Source organism: Lichenostomus cassidix, chromosome 20 (assembly GCF_008360975.1).
Source record: "Lichenostomus cassidix isolate B80296 chromosome 20, HeHo_3.0, whole genome shotgun sequence".
NCBI lineage: Eukaryota > Metazoa > Chordata > Aves > Passeriformes > Meliphagidae > Lichenostomus > Lichenostomus cassidix.
This window is the reverse complement of record NC_139500.1, coordinates 2,185,650-2,210,605: the sequence shown is the minus strand read 5'-3', so window position 1 is coordinate 2,210,605 and position 24,956 is coordinate 2,185,650. Positions and strand designations below refer to the sequence as shown.

Here is a 24,956-nt window from a genome sequence, read left to right as displayed (position 1 = left end):
CTTTTTTTTGTTTGGGTGGAAATCTGTTGGGTGGAAATTCTGCTTCTGGGAGCTCTGTGCCATTTCTGCAAGTCCCTGGAGTGGATTTAGGTTTTCCCATGAGGTTATTTCAAAATAACCAGGTGATGCAGGAAAGATCTCACCCAGATCAGCAGCACCAAACCCCTCGTGGTTTTAATAACCCCAAAATTCATGGGAGAACCGAGCTAAGGTGCCTGTTCAGTCTCCAATCCTTCCAGCACACATTACAAAAATGAACTAATCCTAGACAGAGCTGTTCAATCGCAGCACAGCCAGCAGCTGCCCCGTGGCATCACCATCGGGTGGCACCTGGCTGATCCTCAAAGAGCACACAGCAAAGTGCTCACGGTGACCTCAGGGCGTGAGGGATTTGGGGAGAGCTGCTCCCTCCTGCCCAAATCCCAGCTGCAAACAGCTGCACAGCAGCTCCGTGAGCCGGGAGACTCCTGCAGCTTCAGGTGCTGCCTTTGGGCAAGCTGCAGAGCTTTCCCCCTCCTCCTCCTCCTCCTCCCGAAAATCGGGGATTTGCGATGTTCTGGCGCTGTCAGAACTGCTCCTGGCGCTTTGCAGTCTCTGCAGAAGTTGCCTGGGAGGGCAGGAGGGTGTGTGAGTGAGTGAGTGAGTGAGTGAGTGAGTGAGTGAGTGAGTGAGTGAGTCGGGGGCAATTCCGCGGGGAGGAGGGAACGAAACCTCGGCTAGGTGAGAGCTGGGCAGGTTTGTCATGACATAACTGCCGGAGAGGGGGGATTTGCGGCGGAGGAGGAGAGAGAGAGAGAGAGAGAGGAGTGTGCAGCAGCCTGTCGGAGCTGTCAGAGCACAGAGCAGCTCTGGGGAAGGTGCCACCGCTCCGCTCCGAGCATCCTGGATCTCCTGCTCCAGCTGCGGCAATCATGGCAACGCCGAACGGGTTTATTTCTTCGCCACCTCTCCTTTCTCTCTCTCGTCAATAAATTCACCTGAAGGCTTTTTTTTTTTTTTTTTTTTCCCCTTCTTTCCCCCACCTCCCCTTCTCACGCTGTTTTCAGATGCGGAGCGAGGGGAGGGAAGGGCGTTGCGGGCAGCGCGGATTGCGCTCGGCGGCTTTCCGCGGCGCGTTTTAAAGAGCTCGCCGAAGGCAGGGAGAGAAAGAAAGAAAGAAGGGAGGAAGGAAAAGAAAGGGAAGAGAGGGGGAAGAGGAGAAGAAGAAGAAGAAGAAGTGGTGGCGCTGGGAGAAGGAGAAGAGTAGGAGAGGAGCGGAGCGCAGAGCCGGCAGTGCGGAGCGGCGCGGAGCATCCCGCGGTGGCCGGAGCGGGGCGCGGAGCGGCCGCGGGTGCGGACAGTGGGCTGGCGGCTGCTGACCATGGGCTGGAGGCTGCTGCCCGCGCTGCTGCTGGCCCTGCTGGGCTGCCGCGCCGCCTCCGCGCAGAACGACACGGAGCCCATCGTGCTGGAGGGCAAGTGCCTGGTGGTGTGCGACTCCAACCCGGCCCCCGACGCCAAGGGCTCGTCCTCCTCGCCGCTGGGCATCTCCGTGCGGGCGGCCAACTCCAAGGTGGCCTTCTCGGCCGTGCGGAGCACCAACCACGAGCCCTCGGAGATGAGCAACAAGACGCGCATCATCTACTTCGACCAGGTGAGCGGCGCGGGGATGTCGCTGCAGCAACAGGTGTCGCCTCCCGCCTCGCCCTTCCCCATCCCGGCTCAGTTTGGGGTGGAGGGGCAATCCGCCCCGGGGCGGCTGGAGCTGGGGGGATGCAGAGGTCCCCGTTTGTCCCCCAGCCCCGGGGAACCAGGGAGGTGCCCGGCTGGCGGCTCTCGGTGGCACCGCCGGGTGACATCGCCCCGAGGGGTTGGGGACAGCGGGATCTCAGCCTGTGGAGGGTTTCACGGTTTGTGCGGCTTTTTGGGAGGGAGAAGAGAGATTTTTAAGGGGAAATCCTTTAAGTTTCCCAGCACATTTCACAGTCCAGCTCCGCTCAGCGCCGATATCCAAGTGCAGATGCCAACACACGTTTGAACAGCAGCTGGGGTGGAAAACCTCCTGGGACAGTCCAGAGTCACCGAGACTGATGGTTCTTCTTGTTCCTGTAGCGAACAGCGAGTTGAGGTGACAGCTGGAGCCAGCTGTGTCACCCAGCTCGGTGCTGGCACTGCCAATGACCCCAACTCCATGGACAGCCCTGGTGGCTCCTGGGGCTGTGCCTGGCATGGAGGAGCCTGGAAATAGCAATTCAAAATCAAGCGTAACTGAGGGGAAAGAAAGCCAAATGGAGCCATTGCAGGGATATGTAGCATATGGATGATGCACTCGATTAATGAGTTCTCCTCTGTTACTTGTCTCTGTTTAATCAAACCCAAATTGTGATTGGTGCTCATAAAAACAACTGGAGGCTCACAGGCAGTTTTTGCTGGGAGCTGCCAGGTATTCCAGTGACCCAGGCTGGCTGAAAATCGGGAATGTCTCGTGTTGTTCATGTAGTTCTTCCTCCCACTCGCTCCTTTGGGAAGGCAGTGTTGGCTTGAGCATTGCTTTTTAGCCAAAAGCTGTGTGCCATTCCCAGAACTGGTGTTTGGAGGTCATTTTGGAGCAATGATGGACAAAAACGCCTTTTTAAAAACTCCTTTAGGACATATAGAAGAAAGGACTTGAAGGCATGGTGTAGTAGCAAAGTAAGGAATAATTCCCACCCTAGTTAATTTGTAGTGAAGTTGTACTATAAATACAACTAAATACCCATTTTTTGAGTTTATCCAAAGTAATTGAGAGAAAATTAACAAACCTGCATAGCTCTAGATTAAAATTTTTCCATGGGTGAACAGTTTCTAAAGTTAATAATCTGTATTTTTATTCAGCACTCACTACCTCTACTCATTGCCATGCTGCATTTCTCTGTTTGTAGATCCTAGTAAATGTGGGCAATTTTTTCACCTTGGAGTCTGTCTTTGTATCACCAAGGAAAGGAATTTACAGCTTCAATTTTCACGTCATTAAAGTCTACCAGAGCCAAACGATTCAGGTAGGTTGATCGAGCATGATTATAAAACCTTTATTTAAATTGTTTATTTGGGGTAGGATCTTCACTGAGCTCAGGAGCATTTAGCATGATTTGAAGGAAAAATAGCTTCGTTTACAGCAACCTGTGGTGTTGGCTTCCTAGCAGGAGAGTCAATAATTTAAACAGAAGAGCTGAAATAAAGCATCCTCACCTCAGATAAATCACCAGAGCATCACTTCTGTGCCATGAATAACTGAGGTGACATAAAGCAGAATGAATGAGTTAAAGAGAGCTCTGAATTTCACCTCACTGCTGTTGAAGAGTCTCATTTTGCAACTGGTTAAGCTCAGGACTTCTGGGGATTTGTACCAGATTTGAGTATTTTTATAACAATTTGTGCCCTGGCTCCTGGTGCAGAGAACCTGGTTATGACCTCAGTCTGCTGAGGACCAAGGGTGGTTATAACCCAACAGGAATGTCCTCTAGGGAACCCTTATAGCTGTTTAAACTCCTTTTTCCCACTATGTAATGCATAAAAGGTGTATCATGTATTAGAAAAAAGGGGTAATTTTGCACTTTCTTCTGTAGCTTAATAATTAAATGCAAGAGGGGAAAGCCTCCAAGTTCCTGAACATCCTCCTGCTGAGCCAACAGCAAATTCCTTGAAGTAATTCCTCAATTTTCCTGCTGGCTCACACAGTTTCTGTGACACCTCCTGAGATGGAGAGATCAGATATTTCTCTGTGGCAGCTCTGGCTCCAGGTTGCTGGTGAAGTTCTTGGGAAAAGTGGCAATGGTGGAGATGGCAGAGAGCCGGTAGAAACCACAATCCCATCTCTGATTTTCCCTGAGAATCCCTGATTTTCACTGAAATTCCCCTTCAGTTTTCCATGGAAAATCCTAATTCCAATCAGGTCAATGGCAAAGCCTTAAATGAAACATTGACCTCATGAAAATCTTTATGATGAGCTTTTAAGGTGTTTGTTGTGCTCAGAATGTGTTCTTTTCACTCTCTTGAGTGCTGAGGGTTGAATAACTGCATGTCAGCCACTTCCCTGGGTTTAAAATGCACTTTACCAAGAAAGATGCCAAAATTTGGGTTCTGCAAGTCTGGCTCTTCCAGGCTTGAGAATTCCAATTTCCAGACTTTCCAATTCTTTGGAATTCAAGCTCTTCCAGACTTTGGTGTTCCACAAAGCAGGAGCTCAAACCTGGGAGTCTGAGACTCATGGCAGGGAATGTCCCAGCCCATGCCATGGCCTGGAATCTCCCATGGACAGGAGATTCTGGAGTGATGGATGGGTTTGCTTGGCTCCTTTTGCAATTATCAATGTGAAGCCTGATCCTCACAAACCTGGGCTGTGTTTTCTGCTGTGATTAAACTCCTCTCAGATCACTGCAGGACAACCTGACCTAAAGAGATGATCCAGAAGGAGTGAGATAAACCCAAACCAAGCAACGAGTTTGGGTTTATCCTGATGCCCTTTTCCTGTGTGTTTGATAACTGAGTGGATCAAACTGGATTGAGTCTCAGCCACATCCAGACTGAATCCCCACTAAATCACCTGCAGGCTTCCTACACCAGTGATGTTCCTCTGCCCCCACAGCATCTGTTGGGGCCATTAAACATCATTAAACTGCAATTGCTTCCCTGGAGACAGCTGATTAAGTGGATTTCCCAGAGAGGTGAATCCCAAATAAATACCAGGCTCTGCTGCCCTGACTTCTGCTGAGCATTAATTTATTCTGTGGTGATTAAAATTAATGGGAGAAAATGCAAAGCCAGCACAGTGGGGATGGGCAGGAATTCCATAATTCACCCCTCTGACTGTATTAGAGCTGCTCAGGAGGGAAAAACAGAGGAAAGCTGACAGCTTGCCGTGGGGGAAATGCAAAATGCCAGGATCTGCCCATTCCCCCAGGCCCTGCCCAGCTTTGTTTAGAGATTCTGCTCTCAGAGCAGAGGCTGTGCTGCATTGCACAAGTGTCTATAGAAAAATGGAGTCAGTTTATAAAGCTGAAAATCTGTCCTAAACCTCAGCACTGAGCTGCCACCAGCGTTGGGAGGGAAATACATTTTATTCCCAGTGCAGTGTAAGCTCCCAGCCCTCTGAGGTGCCTCTGACACCTCGTGTCACACCTCTGGGTGACCACATTCCTTGAAAATGTCTTTTTTTTTGCTCCTGTGTGACTGAATAACCCCTGAGACAGGCAAAGCGATCCAAACTGAGGTGATGCCTCAGGTTCAACCCACGGAAAATCAGTGTGTTTGTGCCAAATAAATATCATTATTAGTTTAAAACAACCCAAAAATGCACTGAGGATTGAGCCTTTGCACTGCAGTTCATATTCAGGGGCAGTTGTTGATGTTTTTCTGTTAACTAGAGCTCTTTGGGGTAGTTCTCAGTGTTTTTCTGTTAACTAGAGCTCTTTGGGGTGGTTCTTGATGTTTTTCTGTTAACTAGAGCTCTTTGGGGTGATTCTCTCACAGGTGAATTTGATGCTGAACGGGAAGCCAGTGATCTCTGCCTTCGCTGGGGACAAGGACGTCACCCGTGAAGCTGCCACCAACGGGGTCCTGCTCTACCTGGACAAGGAGGACAAGGTCTACCTGAAGCTGGAGAAAGGCAATCTGGTGGGTGGATGGCAGTACTCGACATTCTCTGGCTTTCTGGTCTTTCCCCTGTAAAGTCACTTTTCCCGTGACACTCATCCAGGTGTGGACTCACCCTCTGTCACACGAAGATCATTCTGTCACCATGGGATTGATGGCTCTTCATGGGTTCCTCGTGGGTGAATATGGATTCTCTCTCCATGGATTTTGGATCAGAAGCCCCACAGAATTTTGTGTGTTCAAATCTGATATCTTTGGACTGAGACTAAAGCAGACAACAAATATCTGTGCTTAGGGTTACAGTCTAAAGCTGCCTGCAAGATTTATTCCGATTTCATTTCCTGGACTTCGTGAAAAAATGGGATTTTCTCTAACTGAGGAAAGACTGGCACCCAAATCTTTAGCTGAAAGGAGTTTGAGCTCAGCCTTCAATCAAGAACTGGTGTGTTGCTGCCAAAGAACTGTGTGTTGATATATTGGTCACACGTGCTGTCCCTGGGGTTTGACTGCCGGGAGCCGTTCCGTTGTCTTGAGAAAGGTCATTATTGATGCCAAGTGGCTGACTGGAGTTCTCCTCTGCGTGTTGTGTGTCGGATGGTTCACCCCAAGGCTCCAGCTCAGCCACAATCCAGTCCTCCAGGAGTCTGAGGGGTTGTGGAGGATTGCAGCTGGATGGGGAAGGTGTTCCTCCTTTCCGTGTGCTGATTTTGGAAAAAAGCAGATTATAACCACACAGACCAAACTCACCAGGGCTAGAGGTGATCATTCAGCACAGCTTTGCCCTGCAGGACACCTCACATTGTTCTTCCATTTTAATTAACACGATCCATAATAATTGCTTTGTTCACATTCGGAGGGATTCCTTCCTCAGACACAACCCCTGTCAGCTGGAGATGAGATCCCCTTGTTTGTATTTCTGTGTGTTTTCCAACCCTCTGTTGTGTTAAAAGTCTTCTCTGGTTTTGCCTTAATTCCACAACTGTACATAATTTTAGGTGGTGTGTTTAATGAATATGAAATCCAAATAACCTTTTGTACCTAACTTGGTACAAAAGCTTCCCAGCTCCTTGTACAGGTCATGTGAATTCATAAACTTATTTATTATCTCATTGTTACATAATAAAGAGTAATATATGTTAGCTGAATTTTTGACCTTTGGATTTTGGAAGTCGCTTCATACTATTTTTTTATTAGATATAATTATTATATGCAAACTGGAAGCTTTTGGGATTCACAGAAACTGTCCTGGGAGGCAGGAAAACTGCCATGAGTTAGTCTGGCAGAATCCTAGAGGCAATCAGAGCGATCTAGAAATAACCTATGCATTTCATTTTAAACAAATTTGGGCAGAAATCCTGGCCTCACTGGAGTCAGTGGTGAGAATCCCATTGATTCCCAAGGATTTTGGGTGAAAACTGTGATTTAGGTTTTGCCATCAGCATCAAACTCCAGTGCCATCCAACTGAATGTTGAATAAAATGATTTTCTCATGAGCTGCTAAGGAAACCTTCATCCCTCGTGCCCCAAATACATGGAATTGGTGGATCTTTGTGCCTTGCAGATCGCGGAGGATGTGGTTCTAAATTCAAAAATTCTCTGTACTTGAAGGTGTTTGTGGGTGAGAGAACCTGCAGGAGCTTCCCTAGAGCCACTCTGGGCTGGGATTTGCTGCTTTTGGGGTCTCTTTGCAGTTCCTTCCCTTGCTGTTCCCCAAGTGCAGTTTGCCAGGTGATACTCCATGGATTTAACATCTTTAAAATATTTTAAAATCTTGAAAATCAGATTTGAAATGAGGTTGGTGCTCCTCGTGAAAACATCAGGGAATCAGTGGCACAGCATTGTGCCCAAATTCCCGATTGTTCAGCACCCACCAGACAGGATTTTTGGGGCATTTTCAGGAGAATAGGTGAGTTACCTTTGCACTCCTGGGAGGTAAATCAGATGAGGAGGTGATTTTTTTTGGACAAAACTCTGTTTCAGTACTGAACACTGCACTTGGGGAAGAAGTGGAAGGACGTGGTGAGAAGGTGAATGGTTCACATTGCTGAAAAATATTAAAAAAATTCACGATGACCAATCAAGGTGTGTTCCTGCTGTACCCCCAAAATGTGTGTATATAAATATATGTATCTCTGAAATCCCTGGAATTGCAGAACATAGTTTGCATGACGTTATAAAGAGATTACTTGTGAGAAGAGTTTATTTCAGAGGGGATCATCGGTATTTTGTACAAAACTGGTAAAATCTGCAATCTCACCTTGCCCATTGATATCTCTGTAATGTCAAAGAAGTGTTGCTACACAGACAGGAGAAAAATGGCATTAAAGGTGTCAGTTTAATTTCAGAATGATCGAATGTATCCAACTTCTTTAATCTGCAAACACATGATCTTTAATTGCTGCCTTTAGCATCCAGCAATAATCCTGAACTCTCTCCATGCAGAGCTGATTTCCCCTCGGCAAAACATCTCTGATTTCCTCAGAGTCATTAATGCTTATTTAAACTTGAGCTGGAGAGACTGGGAACTTATCCAATTAAGGAGATGCATTTTGATGGGAATACCCTACATTTTGCTGCTCAGCTTCTCAGATCAGAATTATTTTGCTGGTTGAAGGAGGAGTTGGAGTGCAGTTGCTGTCATCACCCAGCAATGAGCACTCAGAGGTGACTCTGGGGACAGGCAGGTCACCTTTAGACAATGAAATAAGAACAAACTGTGGGGCTTGGACACAACTTGAGCTCCCAGATCTTGCCCTCACTTTTATTGTTTTTATTGTTTTGTTTTTATTGTTTTTACTGTGTTGTCCCACATCAGCTGGGTTGGCAGAGCTGCTCCAGAGGAGAGAGGATGAGCCAAGCTGGATGGAGCCACATCTGGAAAATGTTCCCTCTTCCCTCTTCCCTCTTCCCTCTTCCCTCTTCCCTCTTCCCTCTTCCCTCTTCCCTCTTCCCTCTTCCCTCTTCCCTCTTCCCTCTTCCCTCTTCCCTCTTCCCTCTTCTTTTCTTTTCCTTTCTATTTTCTCTTCCTTTTCCTTTTCCTTTTCCTTTTCCTTTTCCTTTTCCTTTTCCTTTTCCTTCTCCTTCTCCTTCTCCTTCTCCTTCTCCTTCTCCTTCTCCTTCTCCTTCTCCTTCTCCTCCTCCTCCTCCTCCTCCTTCTCCTCCTCCTCCCTTCCCCTGTCCTGCCCCAGCAGTGGAGAAGCAGCAGCTCAGAGGATATTTCACTTTTTAAAGGGTATTTCAGATGAGAGGTTTGATTTGCCCAAAGAACCTCAACCTCCACCGAGCTGCACCAAAACGATCAGAGTTGACTTTCTGATCCTCCTCAGCTCCAGCAGACTCACTGGTTTTGGGCAGGGCAGAATTCCTCCCTCTGTGTCTTCCTGCTCCACAACATCAGGATCCATATCCAAATCCTTTTCCCACTTTGCAGGGAACTTTCTAGATGACAAAGTCAATCATGCAAGAAAACCTTTTAGCCCCATGTGGTGAGGGCAAAAGGAAGAAGTTACTTTTTGAGAATAACAGATTTATTGTGATTTGCAGTGAATTCTTTACAAGCAAGATCAGCACTGTTGCTTTTTCATCTGTTTTATTCATATTTTGTCCACATTTTATTGTAAAACGAAGGGAAAACCCCCCATTTCCCTTTCTTTCCCTCCCCAGAGGTGTAAATGTTGACAGAGCCAGGTCTCCCTGCTCACCTCTCCTCACCCAGAGTAGAAATCTGCTCTGTGTGTTGACTCTGTGCTGTGAGGAATTTGCCAAATAACTGCAGAGCCCAAAAAATCCTGTTCAAAAGAGCCTGGTGGCACAAGGGGGTTTGGAAAAGGTACCTTTGAAATTCTCACAAGCTGTTTTGTCTCTACATAAAAAGGAAAAACCGACTTTGAAGCAGATGGAGGGAAAAGAGATTGTCTTTTTTTTTAAAGCAACATTTTGTGTGTGGTTTATGTTACATCGTTTTCTAGCAGCACATGAAGATTTTATGAGTGGTAATTCAATCACTTTGGCCTTTTTATGGCTGAGCAAGTGTTGCAACCTCACTGCTGCTGCTGAGAAAATGGAGACAGAGTTTGGGAAATGATTCCCAGGGTGGCAACACATCCAACCCTGGTCCTGCTCAGTTCCTGGATCAATCCTTTCTCTGACACAAATCATTTTTTAAATACAAAGGTTTTGGAGTTAATGGCATTCTGCTATATTCCCCTTCCATACTATATCAAAATAACATTCCTAGAAAGGTGGAATGGTTTAAACAATTTTAAACGCCCTAAGAAATCCACAATTATCTGCCAACTCTATTTTAATCCCCCAGCAGAACACATCTGCACAGAGAGTATTTTTACAAGCAGGTTTAGAATAGAGAAATAAATGCCAGGAGCTTTGTCCTAATCACACCAAGGGAGCCAAGCCATTCACATGAAATATGGGCTGAAGAAACCAGAAAGCTGTTCTCCTCCTCTTTTATGCTCATAGAGGTTCTGAGCTGGGAGCACATTTTACCTTACAAATTCATGCCTGTTGCCCTTGATGTTGTAAGACCTCTTTAAAATATTCAAACTCTTTGTCTTCTTTGCCCAGATGATGTAAATAAATGAGGATGCCCAGGGATGGAATTTATTGCCTGGCATGTGCCACAACTACATTTCTTTTGTGCTGCTGCTGTCCAGACAGAAAAGGCTCCTTGGAGAAAAGAAATTGTCTCAGACCCTCAGCTGAAGTTATTTATCTGGATGGGAATGGGAAGGGGAATGAAGCCCTTTTGTGCCCTAAGGGAGTTCATATAAAGAATAATGATAAAATCAGCCACTGCTCTATAACTGCTGGTGGATTAATGGGGAAGTGGCTGGAGTGGAGGGATTAGTGAGAGCTGTGATCTGAGGAGTTCCATGGAAGTTGTGATCACTATTTTAATCCTCACAGTTTGGGGGAAGGGAAGAGTTGCATCATTTTTAACAAATTCTTTGCCTTCCCTCCTTCCCCCCATTTCCCTTCAGCCTCGTGCTTCTCCTTTGCTGCAGAAGAACAAAGGGATCTGAAAGGATCTGAGAAAATCTCACTTCTGGAGAGGGATGGCACAGGTTGATTTATTGGGTTTTATTTGCTGGTATTTGATGTGGGGGAAATACCCAAGTGGAGGGGTGGGAAGGACAAAATAACAAATAATTTAACCTAAATACATTCTTGACCTGTTGTCCAGTTCACTGAATTGCCTAAATATGTTTTCTTTGTCCATTTTCTGCAGTGCATGGCTCTGACCCATCCTGCTCCAACCACCAACTCATGGATTGTGTTCCTGCTGGAGAAAAAGAGATATCCAAGGGTGGTGCAGAGCCCTGGGGACAGCAAATAAATCAGATTTATCCCAGAATTCCTGAGAGTGCCTGGATTTCCTGCCCACAGCAGCTCCCTCACCCCACTGGGGGCCAAGGGCAGCTGTGGGGAGGAAAAAAAGGGTTAAAATGTGTGGAAGCCTGAAAATGGCAATCAGACATCAGTTAGCCATCCTGGAGTCCTACTGAATTCAAAAATCAATGTTTGGGGTTCCATTTCATCCCTTTCTTTGTAAAAGGGAGTTCATTTCCAGTGAACAAATGGGTTTTCCCAACAAAGGCTGTCTTTGGAATGAACACTGTCCTAAAATAAATGGAAGGAAAAGTCCCAAAGATCCAGCAAGGCTGAATTTCTCTGAAGCTGTGCAATTAAGTAGCAAAATGAATTAAAAGGAGGATTTGTCTGTGCTCTGCTGCACAATATAAATAAATATATTTTATATATATAAATATATAAAATATATAAATGTGTATATATATAATATATATTATTTATATATATATATATGTATAAATGCTGCTAAATATAAAGAAACAGAGCTGAGAGATGCATTTTCAGAGAGGAGGATCAGCACCAGAGTTGGGATATTTTCCATTTTCCTCCTCCAGAGCCTCCCAAGCACCTGAGCAACCCTCACAAGGTCCTTACCTCCTGCAGGCTGTAAAATTTTACTCAAAACCACTCCAGACCAAGAAATGCCACTGGGATTCAATTAGTGTTTGCAAAAAGCAGGTGCATTAGGAAAAAAATGGATTTTTATTTTTGCAAAAAAAAAAAAAAAGAAGGAGAGAGTTGGTTTGGATCCAAAAATATTTGAGTTTAATTTGAAACTCACATTTTTCATTGAAAGATTGCATTGGTTCAAAGAGAAAAGGGGAAGAATTAATACTGAAATAAAACATTTGAAGTTTTGAAGTACACATTTGCAAACAGAACAATTAGATTGCTCCAAAGTGTTGTGGGTTTTGTTGTCAAAATTTAACTAAGGGAAAAATGGTACAATTCTGAAAGTTCATTTGGATTTTTTTGGTCATCAGTTTCACCAGAGCTTCACCCAGCTCAGGGAATTTCCAGGAGGATTTTGGACACTTCAGGGTGTGGAAGGAAAGTTCAGGTTTCACATCAAAGATGATTCTCTCTGTGCCTAAAACCTTCCCTGTCAGTCCCTGCTGATAGGATGGTGATGGGCAATTAATGTGATTTGTTAATTAAAGGTTCCTATCAACTGTAATTCTGGAGCTCTGGTGAGCTCCTCAGAGGTGACCCAGAAATGTCACCAACCCCTCAAAACTGGGAGAGAATCTCTGCTCCTTTCACCTTTTCCTCTCCTCTCTCTGGACGTGCAGCCAGCCAGAAATATTTAAATCAATACTGAAATATTGATAAACATGGCTTAGTCCAGCAGTTATTGGTACAATTTAGCCAATTCAGCTCAGTTAGCCAACACTGCAGTGTGCTGGTCCTGCTGAAATTTGCTCCTGTTGGGTGATTTTTTGGCCTTTATTTTTATAAATGAATTATTTTCATTAATTCACCTCCCTAGGCACTGAATAAAGACAGCCACCAGCTGCCTGGAGAAGCTTCCAACACCAGAAAAATGGAAAAAAAATCCAGAAGAGCTGCAGGAATCAGAGCCCAGGTGGAACTGCTCAATGCAGCTCAGATTTACAGCCAGGACAGGAGATAACCCGAGGCACAGATCTCCCTAAAGATGCCTCATTTCTCATTTCTCCGGGAGAAATAAACTCTGGCTCGTTTCTAGAAAGCAAAACAATGCAAAGGACTTGCAGAATGAATCCCTAAAGCACTGAGGAATGCTAAGCAACATCAGGGCTGGCAAGAGAAATGAATTCTCCATCAGCATCGAGTGTTTTACTTTCTGTGGAGTGTTTCAATGGATTTCTACAGAAATAATAAAGGCTTCTGGAGGAGATAACTCCAAGCCCATCTATCTTTGTTGCCTGGAATTCAATAGTGGTTAAGCAAGGCAGTCTGGGCTCGTTGTGCTGCAAACACTGATTCTGTGGGCAGGATGGAGCTGTCAGCTCCTCTTTGTTCAGGAATTACTGCCCTGGAGGAGTGTGGAATTCACTTTCCTTCAGGTTTCTGAGGGTGTGTAACTCTGATCACTTAACAACGGCAGGGACAGAAAATAGGATGAGTTTAGAAGTCTGATTTGCAGGCTGTAATCCAAATCCCTGGGGTTTAGGAGTTGGGTGGAATATTTTCCTTTTTCCAGCACACACACCTGCTGGAAAAGGATTTTTTTGTGCTTTTAGGTGTCAGTAATGCCTAAGACCCAGAGGGGCTGAAATGAGGTTTCCAGACAAATAACAATTGTGAGATCTCCAAACTGGGGGGATTTGTCAAAACTCACCCTGAGATGAGGAATTTCACTGAGGGTTGCAATGAAAGGTTGCTCAGCAGAGCAGCAAAAACTGCAGCAAGTACATTGTGTGGGGAAAAAAAAAGATGATGGCTCACAGTATTTAATTTATTTTATTTTTTTTTAGATGGAGGAGAAGAGAGCAAAGCCTGATGTGCAACACCACCTGCAAAACTTGCTGAAATACCATTCAAAAAGTCACCCCAGGAACACATTGTTTAAGCAGGAAATGAATCAATAACTGTTTCAGCACTGCAGTTTTGCATCTTCAAGCCAAGCCAGGGATGCCTGTGAGCTGAGCTTTCCCCTCTGTAGTAAATCTGAGTTTAAGGTGCTCAAAAGGGCATTGTTGGGGTTTTTTTTTTCTGGAAAGCTCAGCTAAGGAATTTGGTTTTCATGATGCCCCGTGGGGTGCCCACAAAATAATAAGTCAGCATCATTTTCTAGCTGCAGCTGATCACATTTATTGCTCCTTCTTTAAACCCTCCTTTCAAAGAAAACAAGGCTGCGAGCTGCATTGCACCCACAGGAATAATCTTTCTTTTCCTCACTTTGGTAATTCAATTGTGACTTGTAAACTTGTGCAGTTGTAGCAAAAAAAAAAAAATAAGTATTCAGTCAACTCTAATCTGTCTTGAGGAGAGGAAAAAGTGCTTAGCAGGGCTGGGGCAGTAAATCCTGGCTGCTTTATTCAATAAATGTAGAATTTCACTCAGAAGCCTTAAGGAAGAAGAGTTTTAAAATATCGGAACAATTTAGCACATGGTGAAGCCGAATAAAGATGGATTGGATTTTGGGGTGAGATTTAAACTGATGACAAACCAAATCCCACTTCAATTAACTGCAGGAGTGTGGGATTATTGATGGTTCCTGGGGGGTGAGAGACAAACCAGGCTGCTGGAGAAATCCTGGAGGATCACACCCTTCCTGCTGCTGGGAAAACAGACTCTAAAATCATCCCAAAGCTACTTATAAATGTAAATCAGAACTCAAGGTGTTTTACATCATCACCTCCCTGTCAGCAGGGCAGGAGCAGCAGACATGAAGCACAAGCCCAACGCCAAAATCTGAAAAGATTTCAGAGATTTGGGTTCACCTCCTCCATGTCTGCAGCTCTGCTTCTGCTGAATTCTTCATTGCAGCGACAGAGGAGATTTTCAGTGATAATTAATGCTTTTAGCAGTTATTTGTCATAGCAAGTTCCTCCTGCTGGGCTGAACCAGGAGCATTGCTCCCTGATGGAATCTCCTCCCTCCTCCAGGAGGCTGAACTGGACCAGGAGGGGTGCCTTTGGGCTCCTGAATCCAGAGACAAAATCAGGATAAGTCATATTAATATTCATTAGCAAGGAATAAAAATCTGCTGGCTTTCAGCAAAGGAAGGGATGTGACAAGATGATAAATACCAACACCACCCAGCTGGGCTCAGGGTGACTCCAACCCTGCCAGGCTGTTCCCACAGGGCAGAATTTCCTTTTTTTGGGCTGATCTCCAGCAGCCTCTGTCCCTCAGTCAGTGGTAGTGACCTCACTCTCATTTTTGGGGACTCCTCATTGTCCACCCAGTGGAAAATTGGCTCCCAAAACTTTTACCTTTGCTTTATCCTGAGGGCTCTAAAAAAATGTAGAGATTTTTTTTTTCCACAGCCCTTGGTCTCTTGGATGGACACTTTTCCTGGGATGCTACTAAATCCCTCTGGGTGCTCTGTGTCTGGTTGGGTGCTCTGTTTGGGTTTTAGAGCAGGGTTTGATCCTGGGAAATGTTCCTGCAGCTCCAGGATCCTCCCATGGCCTGTGGGATCTCAATAATTTTGCATGTTTTGAAAATCTAAACTTGTTTATCATCTCTAACAACTCCTGTATTTTTATTTCCCCAAACACCCAAGTGCAGAAGCACCAGCATGGCGTGGATTACAAAACACACATTATCCTTTCATGCATTAAAGATGCTTTCCCAAAATTCACACTGGCATTAGGAACACAGCAATTCCCCTTGGCTTCCTGCCTGATGTCTGCACAGAGCGAGGTGAGCAGATGCCATTCGCCTTTGAAACGCTTTGGAACTGGAATATTTCTGCATTTATGCAGAAAAAATGATTCCTAGATGCTCATTCTTCACCAGCAGGTAAGGATTCCCCATTTAGGCTGAGCAGTACTGGGGTGGGTGAAGCTGTAAGAGTGCAGAAAGCAGCAGCAGGGTTGGGCAGAGCAGGATGGATTGGTGTGGCAGTGAGCTCCCAGGTGGCCTTGGGCACAGCTCTGCCATTGAAATGGACCTCAAACAGCACTCTGGAGACAATTATGAATGGCTCTCAGTGTTGCCTCCAGGGCTGCTTTGAGTTCATGCTGAGTTTGCAGTGGCAGGAGGCTGGAGATCCTTGTTAGCTGCAGAGGTTCAAATCAGAGCTGAGGAATTAAAATCCTTAAATCATCTTAATTCACAGCCAGACTCGAAATTCAAACCTCCCATCTGTGGGAGAAGTGGGGAAAAACTCCCACCCTTTAAACACTGAGTGAGGCTCTCAAAGGCAATGCAAACTGCAATTCACCAACAGTAGATTTGTTTTTCTCTCTGAAGGTGCAGGATTTTGGAATTGGTCACAGAGACAGTGAGCCTCAGACAGCACAGGGATGTAGCTTTGCTCTCTTCCCAGCTGGTATTTTGTTGCTAGCACAGGTTTTTCCCATGAGAATTTTTTCCTGTGTTTTATAAACAAAGATAAAGTTTGGATGTTATTAAAACAGTGTCTTGAGATTTGGACAGTTCAGGCCTGGCCAGTCAGGCCTAGGGGGAGGTTTCTGACTGACCAATCTGGGTGACCTCTGAAAAATCTATGTAAGTTGGAATTAAATAATAAAACCTCTCTTTTTATGCCACGCTGAGAACCTGGGTTTTTTCTTACTCTGCTAGCGGCTCAACAGCGACATTATTTCACACAAATATTACAGGATTGAAAATACAGCAAGTTAAAGTGACTGTATGAGGTGACAAGAACCACTACTGCTGCAAGAATCTACTACTTTTTCCTTATTTATTTATTTAATTTTTTTTAATATGACCTCAAGCACACAAAAGTAAGAAACCTTACAATTTATCACACTGGTCTGGCCAGCACTGATCTACTCAACAGATGATCTATGCAGCCAACAAATCCTTGAAATAAAAAAGTTCTTATCTGGTATAGACACTTCCTCCAGGAAGTTGTACAAACTGCAGAGTGATGTGTGAAGAGAGCTCTAAGTCACGCCTTGAATTTCAGATTTCCAGGGTGGAGGAACTGAGCTAAGTCCTAATTCACCCCTGAGATTTCAGTCCTAAAACCCAGAGTCCTAATTCACCCCTGAGATTTCAGTCCTAAAACCCAGAGTCCTAATTCAGCCCTGAGGTTTCAGTCCAAGTCACATCCAAAAGCAAAACTGGAATTGCCTCTGCAGGAATCGTGGGAGAAAACCATCCATATTTCATGCTGGGAGCTCAGCTTGATTCATTCTCCTGCCAGTTTCTGCATATTTAATATATTCTGGCAGTGCCCAAGGCCAGGCTGGGTGGGGTTTGGAGTGACCTGGGGCAGTGGAGGATGTCCCTGTGTGTGGCAGGGTGGGATGGGAAGGTCCTCAAGTTCTCTTGCAATTCTAACCACTCTGGGATTTTTTTGGGATGACTTTGCAAAGCTATAAACAATGTAAGTCACATTAACAGCCTTAAAAACACAGACAGAGAGAAATCTCTTCTAATGAGGCTTAGAAATCCTTGATCCACAGGATTTGGTTGTTATTGTCCATTCTCCAACACGAGGAAAGCACAGGAACAGAATTAGCCCTGATTTTAACGAAGATCTACCAAATCACCTCTGAGTTTCACAGTTCTGCTCATCTCCAAGGCTCTCTGGGTGCCATGTGCAGGGACAGATAAAGCAATCCTATTTTTTAATCTGAATCCTAAACACATATCATAATAACAACATATTATTATGTTATATGTATATATATAATAAAAATATAGTAAAAACATAATAGTAATAATAATATAATAATGAAATAAAAAAGCACTGAATCTTGTGCAGGCACAGATAAAACAATCCTATTTTTTATCTGAATCCTAAAAACATATAATAATAACGTATTATTATGTTATATATATACAGAGAGAGTAAAATAAATATAATAAAAATATATAATAATAATAATAACATAATAATAATGAAATAAAAACCCACTAAATCATGCACAGGCACAGATGAAAAAATCTTTTTTCTTAATCTGGATCCTAAAAACATGTAATAATAACAACATATTATTACGTTATATATATATATATAAAAAATAAAATAAATATAATAAAACATATAATAACAATAATAATAACAAAATGAAATAAAAACCCACTGAATCATGTGCAGGCACAGATAAAACAATCCTATTTTTTATCTGAATCCTAAAAACATATAATAGTAACATATTATTATGTTATATATATATATATATATAGTAAAATAAATAGAAACATATAATAATAAAATAACATAATAATGAAATGAAAAGCACTGAATCATGGAGGTGCAGATAAACAACTTTTTTATCTGAATCCTAAAACATATAACAACATATTATAATGTTATATATATATATAATAAAATAAATATAATAAAACATATAATAATAATAATAATAATAATAATAATAATAATAATAATAAAATGAAATAAAAACCCACTGAATCCTAAAGCCCTGACCCCCCTGAGGGTGCAAACAGGGAGAAGACAGTGGGAATTTCAGCACAACTGACTTCCAGAGTGCTCAGATCTCCAGACTCAGCGGTTGGGATGTTTCACCACTGAAGATCTGCAGTTCATGTGACAAACCTCAGCCTGTTTTTGTCACCTTCCCCTTCCTCAGGTCCCCACCTGGGAGAGCAGTGGGGATGGAGAGAAAACAGGGTTTGGGTTCAGTTTTAACATCTCCCACAGGTCTGAGTGAGGAATTGAATAAAGAGCTCAGGAATGACTCCAAAATTGATGGGAACAAACCTCCTGTGATGTGAGAGGGTTGGGAGTGCTGGGAGCAGAGAGAGGAAAAGCCAGAGATGGCAGAAGGAAAATCCTCCTGCTGGCAGCAATCAGAGGGTTGGATCATCCTCTGCAGATAAACAGGCAGGGGAAAGGTCAAAAGAGAGGGCTAAAAGTAGAAAAATAGCATTTCAGGGGAAGCTGCTGAAAAACCCTTTATTGGGAGCAGCTCAGGGCTGTTTCTCTGAGAACCTCTGGTGGAATCCAGGTTGAAAATAAAAAATCAGGGTTGAAAAACCCCAGCTGGAGAGATCTGAGCCCTCTGGAAATCATTTGTTCAGATCAATCCTGAAATTCCCACTGTTTTCTCCCTGTTTCCCCCTCCCTGTGGATCAGATCTTTAGGATTCAGCTGCCTGGTTCCATTGGGGTAAAAACAACCCAATTTAATGTGTTTTATGGAGCAGCAGCAGCTGGCAGAGCAGCCCTGGCATGGTTTGTGCTGCAATTCCCTCCCTGAGACCACAGGAATTTTTGTGGTAAAATCCCACAGGAATTTTAATTTCAATTTAAAAATTTAATTTAAATTTAAAAATTCCACAGGAATTTTTGGGTGAACTTCCACAGGAATTTTTGGGGTAAAATTCCACAGGAATTTTAATTTCAATTTAAAAATTTAATTTCAATTTAAAAATTCCACAGGAATTTTTGGGGTGAAATTCCACAGGAATTTCTGGGGTGAAATCCCACAGGAATTTTTGGGATGAAATCCCACAAGAATTTTTGGGGTGAAACTCTCCCCCAAACCCCATTTAGATCCTGCCAGGCTGGGCCAAATCCATCCCTAATACCATTTAATTATTAGCAATTCAGCAGCAAATGGAGTCGATTTAACTGTGCTAGAAAAGAAGCCTTTGCTGTGATTTCCTTTTTCAAACCCTGGCTGCCTTTTGGAGCATTTCAAAAGTGGTTTTTAAAAATGCCAATTAGCAGCTGACAAACGTGGAGGAAATGTATTTCTGACATGGTGATCTCAGATCCCTCAGATCCCTCAGTCCCAGAATATGTCATCACTTTTTATTCAAGTGTAGCTTTTGTTGGAAATTCCCCTTTATTTTGGTTTTAATGAGAATTTAAGAATGGAATGAAAGTATAATCCTGAGGCTTAATTCCGGCATGAGGCTAATCGAGTTTCTGCAGAACAAAAATGCCAAGGGTTGTAGATTCTGCTGGCAACCCTTACTTTTAATAAAGCAATGCAATTCATTACCCTTGAACATCCCAGAGGTTTATTGCTGCAGAGAAAAGCGTCCTGAGCACCTGCTTTGCTATTATTTCTGGAAGAAAAACAATGTAAAATAAAGATAATGGAAGTGTCTCTGACAGACAGGTTGTTTTTTTAATTTTGTTTTAAGGAACTGTGTGGTTTTAACGAAGAACCTCCTTAAAAAAATTTAGGAGTCGCTGCTTTGCATACCTAATTTTGGGTTCTGTCAGCCTAAGTCATAATTTACTTTATTCTGTGCCTTTAAACACACCATTGTGCATTTCCAGGGGTGATGTGGATGCCAGTTTAATTACCCAATGCCACTTTATATCAGACTGATAAAACTATTAAACCAGAAATGCCATGCTGGGCTGGAATGGCTCTACTAAAAGTGAAAAATCACCTTTTCTCCTGTCAGCACTCCTGGCACAGCTGAATTTCCTTCTCCCAGGAAAGGTGGAAGTGATGCTGATGGAGCTCACAAACCTTTTGAGAAGAAAATCAGAGCTGAATTTGAGATTTTGGCTTTCCAGAATTGTCCTAAAATGCCTCCTGGGTTGGGATTAGGATTTTGACACTAATTTGATTGACTGCTGAATGGAAGAGGGAGGAAAAAAAAATCCATTTAAATGTTACACTTAAATAAAAACCCCCAGCAAATTGCTTTGCTGCAGGGAGTGTTCACATGGAAAAAAACCCAAAAAAACAAAGAGATGAGAAGCTTTTCCAAACTCCTGGTGTGATTTTCTGGATCAAATGTGTAATTCCTGCTGCTCATTGGGCATTTTCCTCACCCTGTCTGGCTGGGAGGAACTCAAACCCCCTTTGGATCAGGCTGGTTTGAAAACAGTGTATTTTTTCCAGCAGTCAGATTTAATAATAGTTCCTCATGGAGCAGCTTTTGTTGGGTGTGATCAATGATATTGATTTCCCTTTAAATGTAAAGATTGCCCAGATCCACACTGGCTGCACTGACTTAAAGATGAAGTGACTGCCTGGTTTGTTAAGGTTTCTTCTCAATAAATCACCTTTTGTTTGACAATTTTGTCTCAAATGAATCCTCAGGAATTAGTAGCTTTTGATCCTTAATACAGAAAGCTTTATTTTTATGTACATATATATATTAAATTTATATATATATATATATTTGTATTTTCTTTATCATTTTTTCATATGTTACACCAAAGCTTTGAGCAGTGTTCAGCCCTCCAATATAAATTCAGGATTATTTTTTCTAACTGATGTTTATTTAAGTAAAACCCCACTGAAGAGCTGTGACCAACTCAGAGCTCTTCCTTGCCTCACTTTTCTCAGTCTTTCCCTTGAAAACGTTGGAGGAAAAGGTCTAAAGAAAGCAAAGTTCAAATTGCTCCAAATCTGTCCTCCTACCGTCTGCTGAGAGTTTAAATTGAGAGCATTTAAAAATATTAATAAGTAAAAATACCTTCTGAGCCAGTCCAAGTTCCTCATCCTCTTTTTTCTGCTTCCCACCAAGGTTTTTCCTGTGATAAAAGAAGCCAGAAATGAGAAAAAATAACTTTACACTCTCCTTTTTTCACTTGGTTACAACTTTCCCTAAAAGAATTTAAGAAATGTTGGACAATGGTGACGATGAGGGGAATCAATTCCCCAAATAACTCCCATTTTCCTGGCTGAGAAACTGAAAGGCCCCAAGTTTTTATTTCAAATCTCTTTATTTATTTCAAGTATTTTATTTCAAGTGTTATTTATTTGAAATCCAGCTGGAGGAAGAACAGCTGTTCCATTCTGCAGTGAAACCTTGGGAAAAGCTTCAGTGGGAATTTCTGAATGGATTTTGAACAGCAAAGGGAAGAATCAGAGAAAGGAAGGTGAAGCTTTTGACCATCTGCAGCAGGAAATGTCAAAATCTCATATTTTTATCTGCTCTAAAGACATTCCTGAGCTGAGAGAGGAAATTCTCCCTTTCTGCTCTTCCTGCTCCTCTGGGTTGCTCTGGAGAAAGGCTGGAGAGCTGCTGAGGCTCCTTCTTAATCACATTCATATTTATTAATTGCAATTAATGCTTTCACACGCTGCTCACACCTCCTTGGGAAGGTTGGTGAGATCTGTCAGATGCATCTGTGCAGCATCCCAAAATATTCCAATTGCTTTCTCGGCTACTCAACGTTGCACCAGAAAAATGAATCCCAAAACATTCCAATTTCTTTGTCAGCTATTCAACATTGCACCATGAAAAAGATTCCCAAAATATTCCAATTTGTTTGTCAACTATTCAACATTGCACCGGAAAAAAGAATTACAAAATATTCCAATTGCTTTCTCAGCTATTCAACGTTGCACCAGAAAAATGAATCCCAAAATATTCCAATTTCTTTGTCAACTATTCAACACTGCACCATAAAAAAGTTTCCCAAAATATTTCAATTTCTTTCTCAGCTACTCAATGCTGCACCAGAAAAAAAGAATCCCAAAATATTCCGATTTCTTTCTCAGCTGCTCAATGTTACACCAGAAAAAAGGAACCAAAAGCTCCTTTCTAACAGCTGAATGAAGTTCTTTCCTGAGACTCAAAATCCTCACTCTGGTGCTGTGCAAAGGGTGAAATTCATGATAGGAAAACTAAGGGAAACAACCTGAGCCAATGGGGAATTATGCTGCTGCATGTCAGGGAACATTTAAATTTCACGTGGTGCTTCTAATACAAAAACAACCCCAAATTAACAGAAAATCCACTTCTGACAGAGTAAATTCTCCTGGTAATGTGAATCCCTGCCTGGTTTTGCTGGAGGTGATCCAGGCCAGGAGCAGAGCCCAGGTTTTCATCCTGTCCTTGCAGATTTTGGCTTTGCTTTCCCCCAATCCCTTTGTTTCCTGCATGGAGCTGAGCTGCTGATGCTCAGCTGGGAGTCACCAAAAGCCACCAGCAGGGCAGGAGGTGAGCTGGGGATGTTCTCTGCACATTCCCTGGGCTGGGAATGATTTCCAGGAGCTTTCAGTCCCAGGGATCACAAGCATTCCCAGTGGTAATTGTTCCTACAATTAACTCTGCCTCCTCTCATTCGGAATTTCTGCCCATTTTTAGGAATCCAATGAAGACACACAGATTTTTACCTCCTGGACAGCTGGGAAGAGATGCTTTTGGAGCAGGAAAAGGGCAGGAAAAATCTCAGGAATGAGCAAATTCCCATTGCTCAGGGGTTTCTCCAACTTTCAGCTCATGCTTTTTGCGTTTTGCTTTCACAATTAACTCTGCTTCCACTCATTCAGAATTTCTGCCCATTTTTAGGAATCCAATGAAGCCTCACAGGTTTTTACCTCCTGGACAGCTGGGAAGAGATGCTTTTGGACCAGGAAAAGTGCAGGAAAATCCCAGGAACGAGCAAATTCCCACTGCTCAGGGATTGCTCCAACATTCAGCTCATGCTTTTGGTTTCCTGTCCTTCCACACTGTCCTGAGAACCTCAAATCATCTTTCCAGCACATCAAACCCCTGCAGTATTTATTTCCAACTCATCAAACCCCTGCAGTATTTATTGCCCCTGTAGCAGAAAATGTTTGATGTCCTGCAATGCAATACAAGTCAGCTGCTCCACGTTTGACATCTGAATTGCATTAAGAGAGGAAAATCATTATAAACTGAATATGGAGAGACTCCACTCTGGATCATTCCCTGCTGGAGGTTTCCCAGCAGCCACTGAGGCCAAGGAGACAAAAAGGACACCATAAATTCCATAAAGGGGTTTTTTTTTAATGATCACAGCGCTGGATTATGAGCAAATTCTTATTTACTTTGTTCAGTGCCACAATTAGTGAAGATCAAAGTGCCTGCAAGTGCATTTTATACTGTAAATTATGAGGTAATTAACCTTAATGCACCCTGCTTAGGATCTCCAAACTAGCTGGGAACATCCTTCAAACACAAACATTAATTATAAATAAAATGCTTAATTAGAAATAACGTGAATAAAAGGAGCTCCTAAAGCCTCTGTAGAATATCTGAACCTGGTTTTCCCTAGTGATAGCTCATTGACTTTTACCACAGATAAAGGGAACAGATTATTTCTAGATTATTTCCATCCTTTTTTTTTTTTTTTTTTGAGGCTAAAAGTGTCCCTGTTGGTGAATGACAGTTCAGCAGAAATGTATTTTATTTCACATAAACTCTGACAGAACAAGGAGCACAGGAAGCCTCACCAAGAATCCTCACTCAGTAAAAAAGGATCTGCAGAGCTTTGCAAACAAACCATCCGAATTGCTGAGAATCATCACCATTTCCTGTTTGCTTATCATTATAATCTGATTACGGACCCAACCTCGCAGCAATTTTTTAAAGGAGGCAGTTAACATTAAAGTATTTTTATGCAATTATCTGCTGTTGAGCTGCCTCATTAAGCAGCAGTTGCTACACAAATTTCCCTGTTGTTTAAGCACCACTGTTGCCATTTGCAGATTTCCCTTTTAGCCCAATAAAACAAACCATTGGATCCAAGACCAGCAGCTCTGCTCTACAACCCAGTTGCCAAGAAACCATTGTTAAATATTTGATATCATAAATATTGACAGAGGAGCTCTTTTTATTGTTTCCTCTTGCAGGCGAATCGACAAGGAGAGAGTTTTAGATATTACAACATTCTCGCCCAGCTCCATAACCATCCATCTTAAAATAAAATCCATTCAATAAATCAGAAGTTTAGCCTTCAGTGGGAAACTTCCTGGAGCAGAAGGTGGGGAACATTATGGAATCAATGTGTGGAAAAGGAGTTTTTATTTGCAGTGGGTGCAGCGAGGATGATTTTGTGTGAGGACTTTGCTGGGATTGCAGATTGACTCTGCCACAAGCTGAAGGGGAAAACTCTTTCACTGGGGTTGGCTGAGAGAGAGGGGAGGAGGTGGGAGGTGGATTTTCCTCCTCAGGCTCTGATTTGGCATTGTGAGTATGGAAATAGCTCTGGGCAAGAGGAGAAAATGGCATGAGGTGACACTGGCAGGAGCAGGAGCAGGAGCAGGCTTGGGAGGCAGAAATGCCTCTCACTTTTTAATGATTTCTGGAGTTATGCTGTGTTTTTATGGGTGGAGCTCTTGGAAGGTAGGAATGGGCAGAAATGGCATTAACTTCCATGGAGCAGTGCCAGTCCATCCCTTAAAGCAATCTGTCTCTAGATGGGAACAAGAGGGAAGATTAAATATAGTTAATATGCGAGTAGGACTTTGTTTTTCAGAATTGGTTAAAAATACTCCTATTTTCTCACTGTTTTCATGAGAAAGTCACCTGTTGTGGTAAAAATACTTGGAGCTTTTTTCCAAAAAGTTGATTTTAATGTAGCATGATCACAGAGAGTTAAAACTGCTTTAAAAAGTTTTTTATTTTTGAAAG

The 24,956-nt window shown here is 43.0% G+C and overlaps 1 protein-coding gene across 1 annotated transcript; it reads left to right on the top strand.

The window, feature by feature from the left end:
* Nucleotides 1–767: 767 nt before the first annotated feature.
* CBLN4 (cerebellin 4 precursor) lies at nucleotides 768–5,807 on the top strand. Its single transcript, XM_085079189.1, has 3 exons — nucleotides 768–1,633; nucleotides 2,901–3,017; nucleotides 5,488–5,807. The coding sequence occupies exons 1-3, from the start codon at nucleotides 1,361–1,363 to the stop codon at nucleotides 5,683–5,685; spliced, it is 588 nt and encodes a 195-aa protein (XP_084935315.1). The 5' UTR covers nucleotides 768–1,360; the 3' UTR covers nucleotides 5,686–5,807.
* Nucleotides 5,808–24,956: the final 19,149 nt, after the last annotated feature.

Excerpts from the sequence above, each read along its gene's own strand:
- CBLN4 (XM_085079189.1), top strand. The coding sequence starts at position 1,361 with ATGGGCTGGAGGCTGCTGCCCGCGCTGCTGCTGGCCCTGCTGGGCTGC. Across the intron at positions 1,634-2,900 it reads GCATCATCTACTTCGACCAG|ATCCTAGTAAATGTGGGCAA; the intron begins GTGAGCGGCGCG and ends CTCTGTTTGTAG. Across the intron at positions 3,018-5,487 it reads ACCAGAGCCAAACGATTCAG|GTGAATTTGATGCTGAACGG; the intron begins GTAGGTTGATCG and ends ATTCTCTCACAG.